The sequence below is a fragment of the Lycorma delicatula genome, chromosome 5 (genome assembly GCF_047948215.1).
Source record: "Lycorma delicatula isolate Av1 chromosome 5, ASM4794821v1, whole genome shotgun sequence".
Taxonomy (NCBI): Eukaryota; Metazoa; Arthropoda; class Insecta; order Hemiptera; family Fulgoridae; genus Lycorma; species Lycorma delicatula.
The window spans coordinates 165,315,958-165,330,611 of record NC_134459.1 but is presented as its reverse complement, the minus strand read 5'-3'; the positions used below and the strand labels follow the sequence as shown (position 1 = coordinate 165,330,611).

The window sequence follows — 14,654 nt, the reverse complement described above, 5'->3', positions numbered from 1 at the left end:
ATTAAATATATTGCAGTGTTCTGCAAAAAATTTGCAATTTATTTCTATCCATAAGGTTCTCTAATTTCTAACTTAATCTTTATTGATCACTCTTTTAAAAGAATAAAAGTAATCATCTCATTGTATCAAAAGTATCTCACTGTATGTTTACATTAATAAATAATATTTATTTCCGGTCCATTGATGTTAGACAGCTGTTGCCTTCTTTCTTTCCTGTTTAGCCTCCGGTAACTACCTTTTAGATAATTCTTCAGAGGATGAATGAGGATGATATGTATGAGTGTAAATGAAGTGTAGTCTTGTACATTCTCAGTTCGACCATTCCTAAGATGTGTGGTTAATTGAAACCCAACCACCAAAGAACACCGGTATCCACGATCTAGTATTCAAATCCATGTAAAAATAAGTCCTAGTAAATGCTTTACTAGGACTTGAACGCTGTAACTCTCGACTTCCAAATCGGCTGATTTGGGAAGATGCGTTAACCACTAGACCAACCCGGTGGGTCAGACATCTGTTGCCTGGAAGGCAACAAAATTAACCTGCATAAAAGGATAACAGAATATTTTTTAAGGTAAATACTGTCAAAACAGATAATTATATTTATCAGGGAAATAAAAATTGTTAATCGTATTAAAACTTAAACTGAATGAATAGTTCATTCATCACAAGATTTGAATACCCTAGAAGGTTAATATTAAAATTAAACATACAATGCCTTGAATTTATTAGGGGTTTAAGGAAAGTTTCTGATAATTTGTATAGAGTGATTTCATAACAGCTAGAAGGAGATCTATATATCACGATCTATATCAACTCTAAACATTGTCCCAAATTGTTGCACATTTAACATAGCATTCTGCATCATCATAATGCACAGAATCACTAGCATAAATGTTACTGTAATATGTATTGCATTAAATGCAGGAAGATACATATTCATTTCGTTTATATTTGATAGAAAATTGTTTTCTTATTTCTGATGTTATTCAAATTATGTTTGAAAAAGTATGGGAGAATTGATCCACAGTAACATTATATTGTAATTTTAATCACCTATATAGCTTGTTAATTGTATATTATTCATGGATGTGATAAGTGATTGAAAACAACCAATTTCTTCTTTGTTGAAAAAAGATTCTAAAATTATACTACGAGTTTTTTTTTTTTTAATTAATTATTCAAGTTATTAATTAATAAGGACTGAAAAACTAAATTTATCAAAGTAAATTTTTTAATTTTCCTTAATCCAGCCACACTAATATAAAGCATAATGGAAACTTCAACTGCGTATATGATAATACATTTATCTATGTAAACAGTACCAGTCTGTAAGGAAAATACTTAATGAATTAATACTTATAACAAATCAAACTTATAATAACATATAATAATAACCATACTTATAACAAACAATACTTAATGAAAGAAAATGGACAATAAAATTTCCAGCTTAAAAGGTAATATTAGTTTTCCTGGCTCATGTATCTTACATTTTATTATTATTCTTATATTTCGCAACTAATTTTTATTTTATTACCAATTATTTTAATAAGAGGAATAATTAGAAATTCTTTTATATATTTAAACATAATAGGTCAATTAATTTCTTATTTTTTTCTTGAGTGTTTTTCCATTATTCACAAAAAGAAATTACAGAGATATGCTTCATAAATTATTCTAAATTCTTGAAATTCTGAATTTTAGACGAAAGTTTTCCTTTATGTTAATTAATAGATATTGTTTTCTTCTAATAACTTTAATAATTCCTTTTAATCCTGTTTAAAGGTAATAAATTTTAAAATTATAAATATTGAAAAATTCTAAAAACATAAATTTTTGTCGATAATAAAAATATTTAGCTAATATAAGCCAAAACTAAAAAAAATATTAACTGTATTGATAAGATTTTATTATCAATATTCGTACACAAAAATTAATAAAATAACTTTTCTTTCTTAAATAGTATTGTTAGTCAAATCATTGGCTTTTATGATTCCTGTTGAGTCATACAGAGGCAGAGGTTGCCCAGGATTTTGTTCTTTAGAGTACAAACCAATTTGTGGAAGAAACTCATCAAAAATAATGAAAACATTCGTTAACAATTGTGCTATGAATGTTGAGAACTGTAGAAAAAAATGGTCATAGTTTTCAACATTCAACATTTTGGTTTACAATATTGAAGAAGTTAATATTAAATAACTGTCTGATTTTTTTTATGAAGATGATTTCTTTGTTCATAGAAGTAAGTTGTTAATTTACTCATTGAAAATAGCATTGCTATCAAGTAGAAAAGTTTGTTACATTCTTCCAAAGTGAAATTTGCACTATTTATAAATAATCCTGTCTGGAAATGCGTTAATAAAAGCATATTTTTACTCTGGGAATCACGTGACAGTTAATTTAAACCAGTTTTAGTCTTTCTGATTTGAGAATTTCATGGAAAGGTTCCAGACTTCTTCTTCTTTAAAAACGTAGAACTCAGAAGTATTGATATTCAAGCATGAAGAGTAACGGAAATATTGATTACGTAGTCAAAAGGGTACTTTTTTTTTTTTGTCTTCAGTCATTTGACTGGTTTGATGCAGCTCTCCAAGATTCCCTATCTAGTGCTAGTTGTTTCATTTCAGTATACCCTCTACATCCTACATCCCTAACAATTTGTTTTACATATTCCAAACGTGGCCTGCCTACACAATTTTTTCCTTCTACCTGTCCTTCCAATATTAAAGCGACTATCCCAGGATGCCTTAGTATGTGGCCTATAAGTCTGTCTCTTCTTTTAACTATATTTTTCCAAATGCTTCTTTCTTCATCTATTTGCCGCAATACCTCTTCATTTGTCACTTTATCCACCCATCTGATTTTTAACATTCTCCTATAGCACCACATTTCAAAAGCTTCTAATCTTTTCTTCTCAGATACTCCGATTGTCCAAGTTTCACTTCCATATAAAGCGACACTCCAAACATACACTTTCAAAAATCTTTTCCTGACATTTAAATTAATTTAAAAGGGTACTAACTTTTGAATATTTTCATGTGGGACATCATAAAAAAACATGATTTACATTTCAGTAGCTGCAGCTCTTATAGAATAAAGTCATAGATGCTTCTTTGTTATTTACAGATAATAAACAACTTATTAACATATGGATTCTACCATAAACTTTACAACGTCTAACTGTAGAGAGGTAATATTTCAAGCATTAGCTTCAGTTCCAGTCAGTAACTTTTTCAAGTTGTGCATTGTAATTTTTTTTTATTATTTTAAGTAAATCATTTCATTTTTTTATAAAACTTGTGCTAATTTATTGTATTTTTTAACAGATTGTTTCTTCCCTTTAATCAGATTACAAATACTTAGCCAGCTTAGACAAATAGACTTTCACATGCTAGTTCAGAATGAGATATCACAAGAGTGAAAATAGACAAAACAACAGGATAAATAATTACTTATTCATGCATATCTTATTTGTATTATTGACAGTTTAATTATATTTGTTTAGATTTATATTTTAGTTATAATTCAAATATAATATAATTCAAATTTGCTTGAATTTTTCAGGAGAAGTAAAAAAATTGGTATACTATTACAATGGTAAGGACAATACAAATGTTAGGGAGTATACAATTAATTTCCTTTTAAGAGAATATTTTTGTAGATAAAGTATAATAATTTGTATTAAATTGTTACTAAAGTTTGTTGGTATAACACCTTAATTGAAAAAAATTGTGTCTTCAATTGTCTTTTATTTCTTTTTTTTTAATAAATAAGCTCATAAGTTGAATTTACTACAAAGCAAGATTAAGTTTAAGCTCTATTCAAATGCTGAGCTTTCTAAAGACTTTTTTTAAGGTAACGATTTCTTAACATTCAGTTCATTGTAAAGCATCAAAGACAAAAAAGTAAATTAGGATAATAATGTATGCACATTACATAATGTATGTATAAGCCAATTACATAATTGTACAACTTTGCTGCTAAATTTTATTTTTATATTTGTATTAATACTCAAGTTTTCATTATGCACAATATTACATAATTCTTAATTTATGCTATCTTTTTTCAGATTTTAAACAAATTCATACTGGAGTATGACTGCAGAAGAATGTAATATAAGGAAATAATAAGTAAAATGGTACTTGATTAAGTACCATGGTGTAAAAAAAATATTTATACAACTATTTAAAAATCATTCATAATAATATAACATGTTGTTTAAAAATTACTACCTAACTTTTTTTAAATTTACCTACCCATTTCTATAACAAAGATTGTTCTTAAACATTCTCATTTTGCAGTGAGTGATCTTAACGCTTTAATAAAGTATTCATTGCTCTCTCTATAGGAAAAAATATACTGTTAGCTACATCTTCCAAACACAAATCAACCATCTGAACGCCACACCAAATCTGTGTTTGCCTCAAACAAGATTAGTATTTAGGGGAAATAGCCAGTTTCTTCTGAAATATGTGATTTTTTTATATAAAAATAGAAGTGTGTGTTTGTGTGTGTGTGTGTGTGTGTGTGTGTGTGTGTGTATATATATATATATATATATATATTTGTTCACTTTTTGTTTTACAATTTTATTCCATCCATTTTGAAGTAGGTTGTTTTAAAATGCAAGTGCCTTGATATGAGTCACAAACCATTCCTAAAAATTACATAGCCACTCTCTAGAATAACTGTCCTCCATTCTTGGTAATCTATCTCTTCCTTTTTTAGTATTTCAGCCACAAATCTCTCAACTGTTCCCTACTCCTCTACTCTTCTTAAGATGAATGGTACGATGGATTTTGTGGTAATACCTCTTATATTGTACTTTGCTTGCAGTCTTTCCCATCGATGGCACTCAAAAAAGGTGTTTAAGTGTGTCTTCCAGACTGCAGAAAAGCAGTTGGGTAGCTCGCGATGTCTAAATCTATATAAACAGGCTCCAAATTCCCCGTGACCGTACAGGAGCTGTGAGACATCTCCGTGACTCCTCCCCAGTCATGAATATGACTCCCAGCTCGAATATGAACCTCCTCATCCATGAGCTGTCACAGTTTGGATATGCCGCAATTATCTTCAATTCATCTTTCATCTTTGGAGAGAGGTCAGTTGTTTGACATTCTTCTTACGGTCCAATGCCATCAACCACACTGGTACTGCGTACAATATATCACAGATATTAGCGACAGACATTAGCGATTTCCTCTTGGCAGGTCTTGGACCCCATCTGGCGTCCATTAAGTGGCCAGTGTGTTGATAATCCTTTCGGCTTTGTCAGATATCTCACTAACATGTCTGTTAAACAGTCCAGACTTATGAAACCAGACCCCTAAATACTTTATATAGTTGTCATCGTTAATGTGATATTGTCTACTGTCTAATTTTATGCCGGCCAACTACCACCGTTTGTTGTGTTTTTTGGGGCACAAGCTTCAAGCCCCTTGCCTGCAGCCAGTTCAAGGTACTCACCCGCCTTATTGCTCTATTCGCCTTCCTTTCTATCTCTTCTTTGGATTGGCCAGGCACCAACATCGCCACATCAGTAAATTTTGAAGTCGAGAGTTCTAAGATTCAAATCTCAGTATAGGCAGTTACTTTTATATGGATTTGAATACTAGATCGTGGATACTATGTTCTTTGGTCGTTGGGTTTCAATTAACCACATATCTCAGGAATGGTCAGCCTGAGACAGTACAAGACTACAATTCATTTACATTCAATCGTATCATCTTCATTCATTCTCTGAAGTAATACCTTGTGGTGGTTCCAGAAGCTAAACAGAAAAAAGAGAGGGAGAGGTAAATGTAGTCAGTACCATATTTGAAACTAATTCCTGTATACCAATGAATTTAAAAAACACTGCTTGCAATTTCAGTTTATTCTTTTGGAACTTATAACTACCTGTAACAATTAGATGGTGTTCTGTAGAAGACTAACTAAGCTAATTAATTGAGGACCTTCTTCAGTTTGCCTTAATATAATATTTTATATCAGAATTACCACTCCACCTAAATATAGGTGATATTTAACCCTACAAGTATGTGATGACACTAATCACCACATGAATGGTTTGCACATCGTGATCAAAGAAGTAATTTCATGTACGAGTTCAAAATTTTCTACTTCTGGTATTTAAATGAATCACACCACAAGAATGACTTAGATAAATGTATAAAAGATAAACTAAATCCCCCCCCCCAACACTTACTGATGTAAAATAAACATTTTTTTCTATGCATTGCTACTACTCATTAAGGGAAATACAAAAAATATACTTTTTTTTTTGAGTCATAGTTTTTCACCAAATTAAACATCACTATTTTATCAAATTAACTTTATTTTTACACAAGTGTTATTCTACTTTTCAAATCATTTGATTATTAGCTTACTTCATCTATGTACTACTTGCGAAGCAATGAGGGCAGACTACATACTTGTCTTTTTCCTTTTTGAATGCAGAGCTCACCTTTGTTCATATTCCACTGCAAACTGATTCTTGTACTGCTCTTAACATATTTACTTACATCCGAATTCCTTAATTATCTATTTTTACCTTTAGAAAACAATTATGAACTTGTAAAGTTTAATTTTTTATTGCGCAAAATTTATTTACTTTGTATTCTCTCTTGAAACATGTTGTAATAGTGTGTGGTATGTAATAATGAGATAAATTATATGGTAAATATAATTCTATTATCACCTTTCAACCCATACTGTAAGAAAATTAGAATGTCTGAAATCAATTAATTCACTAAATAAAACCTTTACAGTGTTTTTTCAAGGTTCTTACTAAATGTCAATTTATAATTCTGATACAATAGTTAGCATGAATGAACATCGTTTCCATTTTCTATTTTAAAACGTTATTAGTAAACAAACTACAATGAAATGCAGTAAACAAACAGTAAACAAACTGTTTGCTATCTGTTTTTGAATATTTATATGATTAGGATTAGGAGATCCTTTCAGGATTAGAAACTTACCCTAGAGCCATATTGTAATTTTCTCTATATTAAACCCCTTTGTACACCATAAAAACCTTTGTTGGTTACACTAACTTGTTGTTTTTTTGATGATAATAACACTTATAAAAAAATTTTTTTTTATATTTCTCTAAGTGTGATACCATTTCTTGAATTGCTTTTTTGCGTACGTTACAGATGTAAATACAATGTAACATCTCGTATGATCTACCTGTAATTGTCTCGTTTCTTCCACTCTTTGGTAACATAATTTTTATCCCTTGCTCGGCTATCCCATTCCAAAGAAAACACATGTAATTAGTATAGTCTAACTGCATGCCTAGCAAAATAGCTATAACTTTCAAATCACCACATATGTTCCAGCTATGTTTTTTATAATTTATATTTTTTAAACGTCTTTCATCACATAGTATGTCTCTTTCAAATTAATACCAAGTGATTGGTATCAAAGGATATTTGTTCCTGTTGTGTAGTAGAACCATTTTTAAACTACACTTGGATGAATCTATGAAAAGGCACCAGTCCTCAGGTTTATGAACTTGTCATAAGTGCAACATAAGCTCATCAATATCTGTGTAATAAACCAAATTATTTTCATCAATAAACTACTGAGAAGAAGATTCTTTTTTTTCGGCTTCGAAAGCCCGAAATTTTTGTATTTTTTTGAAGTAAATTCCAACCTTGCAGTCTTGATCCTCACTGTTCACCTTGATTTTTTGATAAATTTGAATCTCTAACCAAGTCATTTAATTTACCTTTTGATATAAGATGCGGCTTATTGGAAGATAATTCAAAATCAAAATTGCTGTTGTCTTCTTCAGTACTGCCTGATTCTTATTGCTGCTTCCGAAACATATATTCACAGGTGGTTCAAGAACTGGAATAATTTCACTGTAAAATTATTTAATTAATTGCTTAATATGTAATTATTTAATATAAAATTGTTTAATTACAAATTCCAGACACACTTGTTAAACAAAAGTAACAATAAGTTACATGATCCTTTGATTCATGCCAAACGATAGGTACACCAAATGACAAAGCCTTCCATGTACCTTTCAGCCATCCTCTTAAATATACAGAAATTAGTGCATGTTATATGAGGAGCCCACAACTTATCCTGATCACCAATTTTACACTGAAAGTACCAAATGGTATGTTTTTTTAATTAAAGGTGTAATGTTTTTTTCTATTTGATTTTACGGTAAACTCACCACATTCACAAAAGGCATTAATTCAAAAGGCATCCACATCATTTAACAATTTCAAGGCATTATGACAGTGCACTGTTAACAAATTTAATACAGCAATAACACTGAGCAAAATTAATTCATTTCTAAATCCAGTGCTTAATTCAAACAACACAACTGTGCTTTCAGCTACATGTTTTGACCTGCACAGTTATGATTAATCTTGTCCATGAAGGCTCACTCTTCAGTATTAGATATGATGTCATAATATGTGACTATGATATAATTATAATTCAATATCTATAATTCTTTGTTTAGTATTGTTTATTTATAGCTTAAAAAATTATGTTAACAAAGTTAAACAATAAAAAAATGAGCTAATAAAATACAATATAGGAGATTAAAATGTTAACTAAACATTGAAAAATGTAAAACATCCTTAAATTAAAATTTAAATATTTTTCAAAAATGGTGGGTGATAGAAAGATTCTGAGTTCATATTTGTTTTCAGCATCAGAAAACAGATTAAAATCATGTATCACATGTTGGGAAACAAAAATATGTTTACCAGTGTAATTATGATTTTTAGTTATATTATTAGATAAATCCCTTACTTGGGAACTATGCAGACAAGAATTGAGTGTTAGATGCAATAAAGCCTTAAACATTATTAAATGTTTATTAAACATCAATTGGGACTCAGAAAAAAAGACATTGCTGCAATTATATAAAGCACAGGTTCAATTGAAGCTCGATTACAGGTGTATTGCACATTCATCTGCTAGAAAGATCTATCATCTCTCACATCTAAGAAATGTAGATGTTACACTTAACAACAGAATCAGATATCCCACACGTGCTTTCCAAGCAGTTCGGTGACTAATTTAATGTCTGAAGCCAGTATAATTCCATTACATTGCAGAAGAGAGATCATACATTAAGATATGCAGCGAATCAATTGACCTTTCCTACCCATGTAAACTACAAAACTTTTAATAATAATCCTTTGACTGTTTTATATGAACTACGCACCACCTATTCCAGACCAGCTGGAATATGATATGAGTTAGCAACAAAATATGAAATTTCTTTGTAGAATATGAAAGCAACGTATATTTGTATGGATTCCAGAGCTTGATGGTGTCTTAGGAAATGAAAGCACAGACCAAGCTGCCAGAATGGCAACAATCAGTCAGAAGATTGACATTATTCCTCTTTTAGTAGAAGATGTTAAAAAACCATCTAACAATGACTATCAGAACCACATAGAGTAATAAATGGATATGACCAACTAAATGTAAATGTGATAAAATTACACTATTTAAATGGAAGAGCGATGCATAACTGACTCACCAGGAACAAGTGACATTGACCAGAATCAGAATCCGTACACCTGAACAACATATTCATGTTTTTTAAACGGAGAAGAACGTCCAATCTGACAAACCACTTCCTGTTAAGCATTAAATGGAAGAGTGTACAATATATAAAAACCTCAGAAAAAGTTACAAATTAAAGCCACTGTCAATCATGGTGTGGTAAAGCTAAGAGAGAAGATAGGAACGCTCAAGAGACTTGCACAGACGTTTCTCTGCAACTAGCTTGAGAATCTTAAGTTGTCAAATCAAACAGTTGTCAAACCGAGTAAAGTTCTTGCAATTTGTTTTTTACTGTGCATCCCCCATAGACATACCAAACAATACTTTTTTAAAATATTGATTTTTTGGTTATTCATTTCTGAATTTTGAGAGGAAACACTTGACGGCGATGGCTTGACACCATTGTCTTTTCTTGTCCTCAAGTCAAGAAAAAGAAGGTGGCAAAGGCTACTACGGCCCATAAGTTCTTTTACTTGGTGACAGTCATGCAAGGGACTTAGCTAGCCTTATGCAGGGACATTTGGAGTTAGATTACCAAATGATTTTGGTGCATAGCCCAATGTGGTGGGGGGGGGGGGAGTGGTACTCTCTACATTTTGTGTTTCATGAGGCTGAAAATTTATCTAAGGATTTTTATATGGTTGACCAAGATGTGATTATCAGTAGTATGAATGCTAATGTTAGGCTGTGATAAGCCATGAAGCCATACTGGTGTGATATTCGAGTGGTAAAACAATTTTGGATTAATTCCTATTTTTGGTAATGTAGGATTTTTTATAAATGACAGGGAGGAAATAATTTCTGTCTTTGAAATGATTTCAGTTTTTAAGTAAACAGTTTAAAAGGTACATAAACTATGACAGAATTCAACTTGCCTCTAATATAACGCTTAATAATAGTTCTTTTTTTCCTAAATATACAATATCTAGTAAAAAAAACATGAGTTTATTCATATTTAATTATTCTATTTTAGGTTTGTAATTCCAGTATTAAAATCTTTTTTTTCAAATATATCCTCCATAAAAGCAGCAACAGCTACACATCCAATGGCAAAATAGTGATTATATAAAAAAAGGGAAATGTAGTTGTAATCAGGCATAAACCATAAACCTGTAATTATCACAGAGTGAAAATAAATAAATACATGCCAATTTATATTTAAATCTAATTGACATAATGAATAGAACTAAGAATGAAATAAATAAAAGCTGATTAGATTACATTGTTATTTTCCTTGTTCCATCTACAATCTGTCCAAAACATTAAGGGAACCCCACCTATATAATATTCTATTCCTATAATATGATAACCTGCTCTAGTATATAAGGGAAATCCTGCAATGTATGCCAGTCTGAGTTTTATACCAATCAAAAGAAGATGGACAGCAAACTTTTCAGTTTAACAGGTAATGAAATCTGTCTGCTGTTTCTTTATCATAGCTCATGTATTTAACAACTTATTGTCACTGTGTATGTATTCAGTTGTTATATTAAAAGCAATGTATAATAATTAGTATCACATCATTATATTATATGAATCATTATATCCAAATAGAATATTTATTATTAGAAAAAATGTAATAATTAGTTACACACAAGAATTATCTGATTAAATTTTTACACTTTCAACACCCATCATCTTTGGAACATTTTTTAATAAAATGTAAAAAAATGTTAGGTAAAAAAATAAACTATTAAAAATGTTATAAATATGTTTATGTTTTGCATTTCTGCAAAGAAATAAATAATACAAAATACTTTATTTAATTTATATGTTTTTGTTTAAACTAAATATTTATTTAATTGCTAACTTTTGTTTTACAAATCAATGCACTTTTTCCAGTTTTTTCAAAAATTTAATGTAATAAAACCGACTGAGAACAGTATCATCCTATATCTTATCCTGCATCTTTGAAGAAGATTGGTTTATAAATTCTAGTTATTTAGATTCATAAAAATAAAAATTAACTTAGAAAAAGGTTACTTTCGGCTTAAGGATAACATTAAATTTTTTTTTAAATCTAATCTAAAAAGGTTGGCTATTTTTTACTCTGAAATATCTTCTTGAGGCACAATTTTAAAAAAAGAGTGATTTTTTGAAAATTTTGTTTATGCCTTTGCATTTCTGCAAAGAAGTAAATAATTAAATGATATTATATATTTGTATTGTTATTGATGAATTTAGAATTTATGCATTGTTTCACAATACTATTGTAATATAAATAAATTTTTTCATAGATTCATTCTTGATCCTTTACTAACACATCTCTTTTTAATAATTATATGTCTACTTCTATAAGAAAATTCAGTTTTTTTTTGTTTATATTTTTGTTTATTAATTTAGCACATAAGCATGTTAAAATTATTTATTGATTATCCAAAAAATCAGGGAAAAAATCATTTTTATATTGTTTGTGGTTTTGAGACTCAAATTCTTGTAATGGTAAATTACATTTAAATGGGTTTGAATCTAGATAGTCGGTACCGATATACTTTAATGGTAGGGGTTGAAATAACCAAACATCTCAGAAATCGTTGGCTTAATCTGTATAAGATTAAACCTCATTTATATGCCATACAAATCATCCTCATCTCGTTGGGCCAGGGGATTGCTTACTGTAATGTACACATTAGGAATAAAAAATAAATTTATGTTGGTACAAAATTACTTTAACCTATGTAAAATAATCATTTTGCGCTTTACAAATGAGTTCGTAATTATTATGATCTCATATGAAAAGTTATTAAATAATTTTAATGAAAGAAGATTTTTATTACTCTAATTGCGATTACAGTTATTTCTTTACTATTAAATTTTAATTTTAATTTATTATTCTTTTTGTGTAGTGGTCAGATAAAAAAATTACAATCAAAAGTAACTTTTATAATTATTTATATCCTATATTTAACATATTACTTATTTATCTGTTAAATATAAAAAATAATTTAAATTAACCAAATATTGAAACATGTCATAGAATCATAAGTTTTTAATATTATGCAAATAAATTAAAACTATTATTTTTATAAAACTTTTAAAATGCATCATTACATGAGTGTGATATATTTTAATTTATGAAAAACATAATCTAATAATATTATTACAAATATCATATCTATATGTGTTAATTAGTTTTCTTTTTAATCAAATTGTAAGTATTCCTATAGTTAAAAACTGCTTAATATACAAAGTTTTAAATTTTATAAATATATTACCATTAAATATTTGAGAAGTTTATGAAAATATCTTTTGGAAAGTTATGTTTATTAAAAGTATTTTTACATCAATAAAAATAAAAATGAAAACAATAAGGAAGTGTTTTATACATTTTATGCAAAAAGAAAATGATTATTATAACAATATCATCAAATTTGTTTATAATTGTTTTTATGGCAATATAGTAATACAGCAGTCTCACATGCCAAGTTATATGATGCTTACTAGATGACAGAAACAGTAAACATTGATTGTCTCTAAAAACTTAAATAATGTAAAGTTTTATTTATAAAACTGTAAAAGATTTAATTAAATTATAAGTTACATTCATAAAAGTTATTACAATAATTTTTCTTTGTTCATAGTATTGTTGGTCATGTCACTGTTTTTTTTGAGTCCTGCTGAATCACAAAGATGCCCAAGTTTTTGTACTTTTGATTACCGTCCAGTCTGTGGAAGAAACTCATCAGGAAGTTTGAGAACATTCAGTAACAGTTGTGCTTTGAATGTTTTTAATTGCAATAATCGTGGAAGTGAGTTTATAAAATGTTTCTAAGAAGATTATACTGTAATTTCTAAGCTGTAAATTTAAATCTTTAGCATGGTTTATTTTAATGAAGAAAAAATAAGTAATTATTAGTCTAATTAAGAAACTAAAAAATTCAGTGTCTGTTTATTCATTGTATATATAACATCAGGAATGATTAGATCAATATATATATTCGATAACATTGTTTTTATTCTTAATGGATAAAAAAAGGAATTACTTCCTTTTTTGAGAAATCAGGTAGTTTCAGGCTCTCTTCCAGAGAACTACTTATCTTCAATGTAAAAGAGTCGTTGATGGATGAAAGTAACAAGTAAACTGTGGCAAAACTGGTCAGAATAGAATTACAACATATACAGTTAATTCCAAAAATATAACACCATAAAAAACACAAAAATAATACAGACTTGAAAATAGTAACAAATCAATTATATGAAATGCTTATTAAATAGAATCAGAATAGAAGAATCATAATAATATAACAAACATTTTTAAAAACTTGCTTTATACTTTTTAGTCATTCTTTAATCAAATTATTATCATACATTGCAATTTTTTAAAAATTTCCACCCTTAATTTGTCCTTGTACGGGGTGGGGATGTTAGCAAAAGTAATGGTGGAATATTGTATTGTCACCTGACCTTAGTAACTGTGAAAAACTTCATCAATCGGTAATGTCAGGAAGTATGTTAAATTAATGATGCAGGATTTGAGGAAAAACATGAAAAGACATTGCGACTTAAGAAAAAGCAAGTAAAAATGTAAAAAGTAATAATCAAAATTATTTGAGCACGTATTATATTTAGTTATTAAATGAAATATCTAACGGTTGTCCTGAAAGCTAAAAAAAAAAAGAAAAGCTATTTAAGGAAGAACTATTCTTTTCTGTTATTCGTTCCACAATGATTTTTAAATAAATCTATCTGACGTCTTTTATAATTTTACTGTGCAAAAATTATTTTCAAACATTCATTGAATGCTATATTAATTTTCTTAATTGGATAAAATGAGTACTGAATATATTATTTATGAAAATTTGTCCTGAATAAAATATTTAACTTTTAAGTGTTTTTATTTAGATAAAGGTACTTTTATGATATAATATAAAAAATATTTATTGTCTGGTAAATTATTTAATTTTTAATTTGTGTTTTTTGTTTTAAGCTTTTAGAATAATCAGAAATGGAAGATGCTAATTAATCATGAAGAAAAGATCAAACACCTTATTACAATAAGTAAACAATAAAATGGTATTTTATAAATTTATTTGTAACATTTATATCATTGAAATTCAATTACAGTCATGTAATATATATTAAATGGGTTTTTAAACTTAAAA

General features: G+C 28.5%; 1 protein-coding gene across 1 annotated transcript; it reads left to right on the top strand.

Moving 5' to 3' along the window:
• Nucleotides 1-10,812: 10,812 nt before the first annotated feature.
• LOC142325567 (vasotab-like) lies at nt 10,813-14,654 on the top strand. The gene is made up of 3 exons (XM_075367472.1): nt 10,813-10,957; nt 13,134-13,301; nt 14,480-14,654. The coding sequence occupies exons 1-3, from the start codon at nt 10,930-10,932 to the stop codon at nt 14,509-14,511; spliced, it is 228 nt and encodes a 75-aa protein (XP_075223587.1). The 5' UTR covers nt 10,813-10,929; the 3' UTR covers nt 14,512-14,654.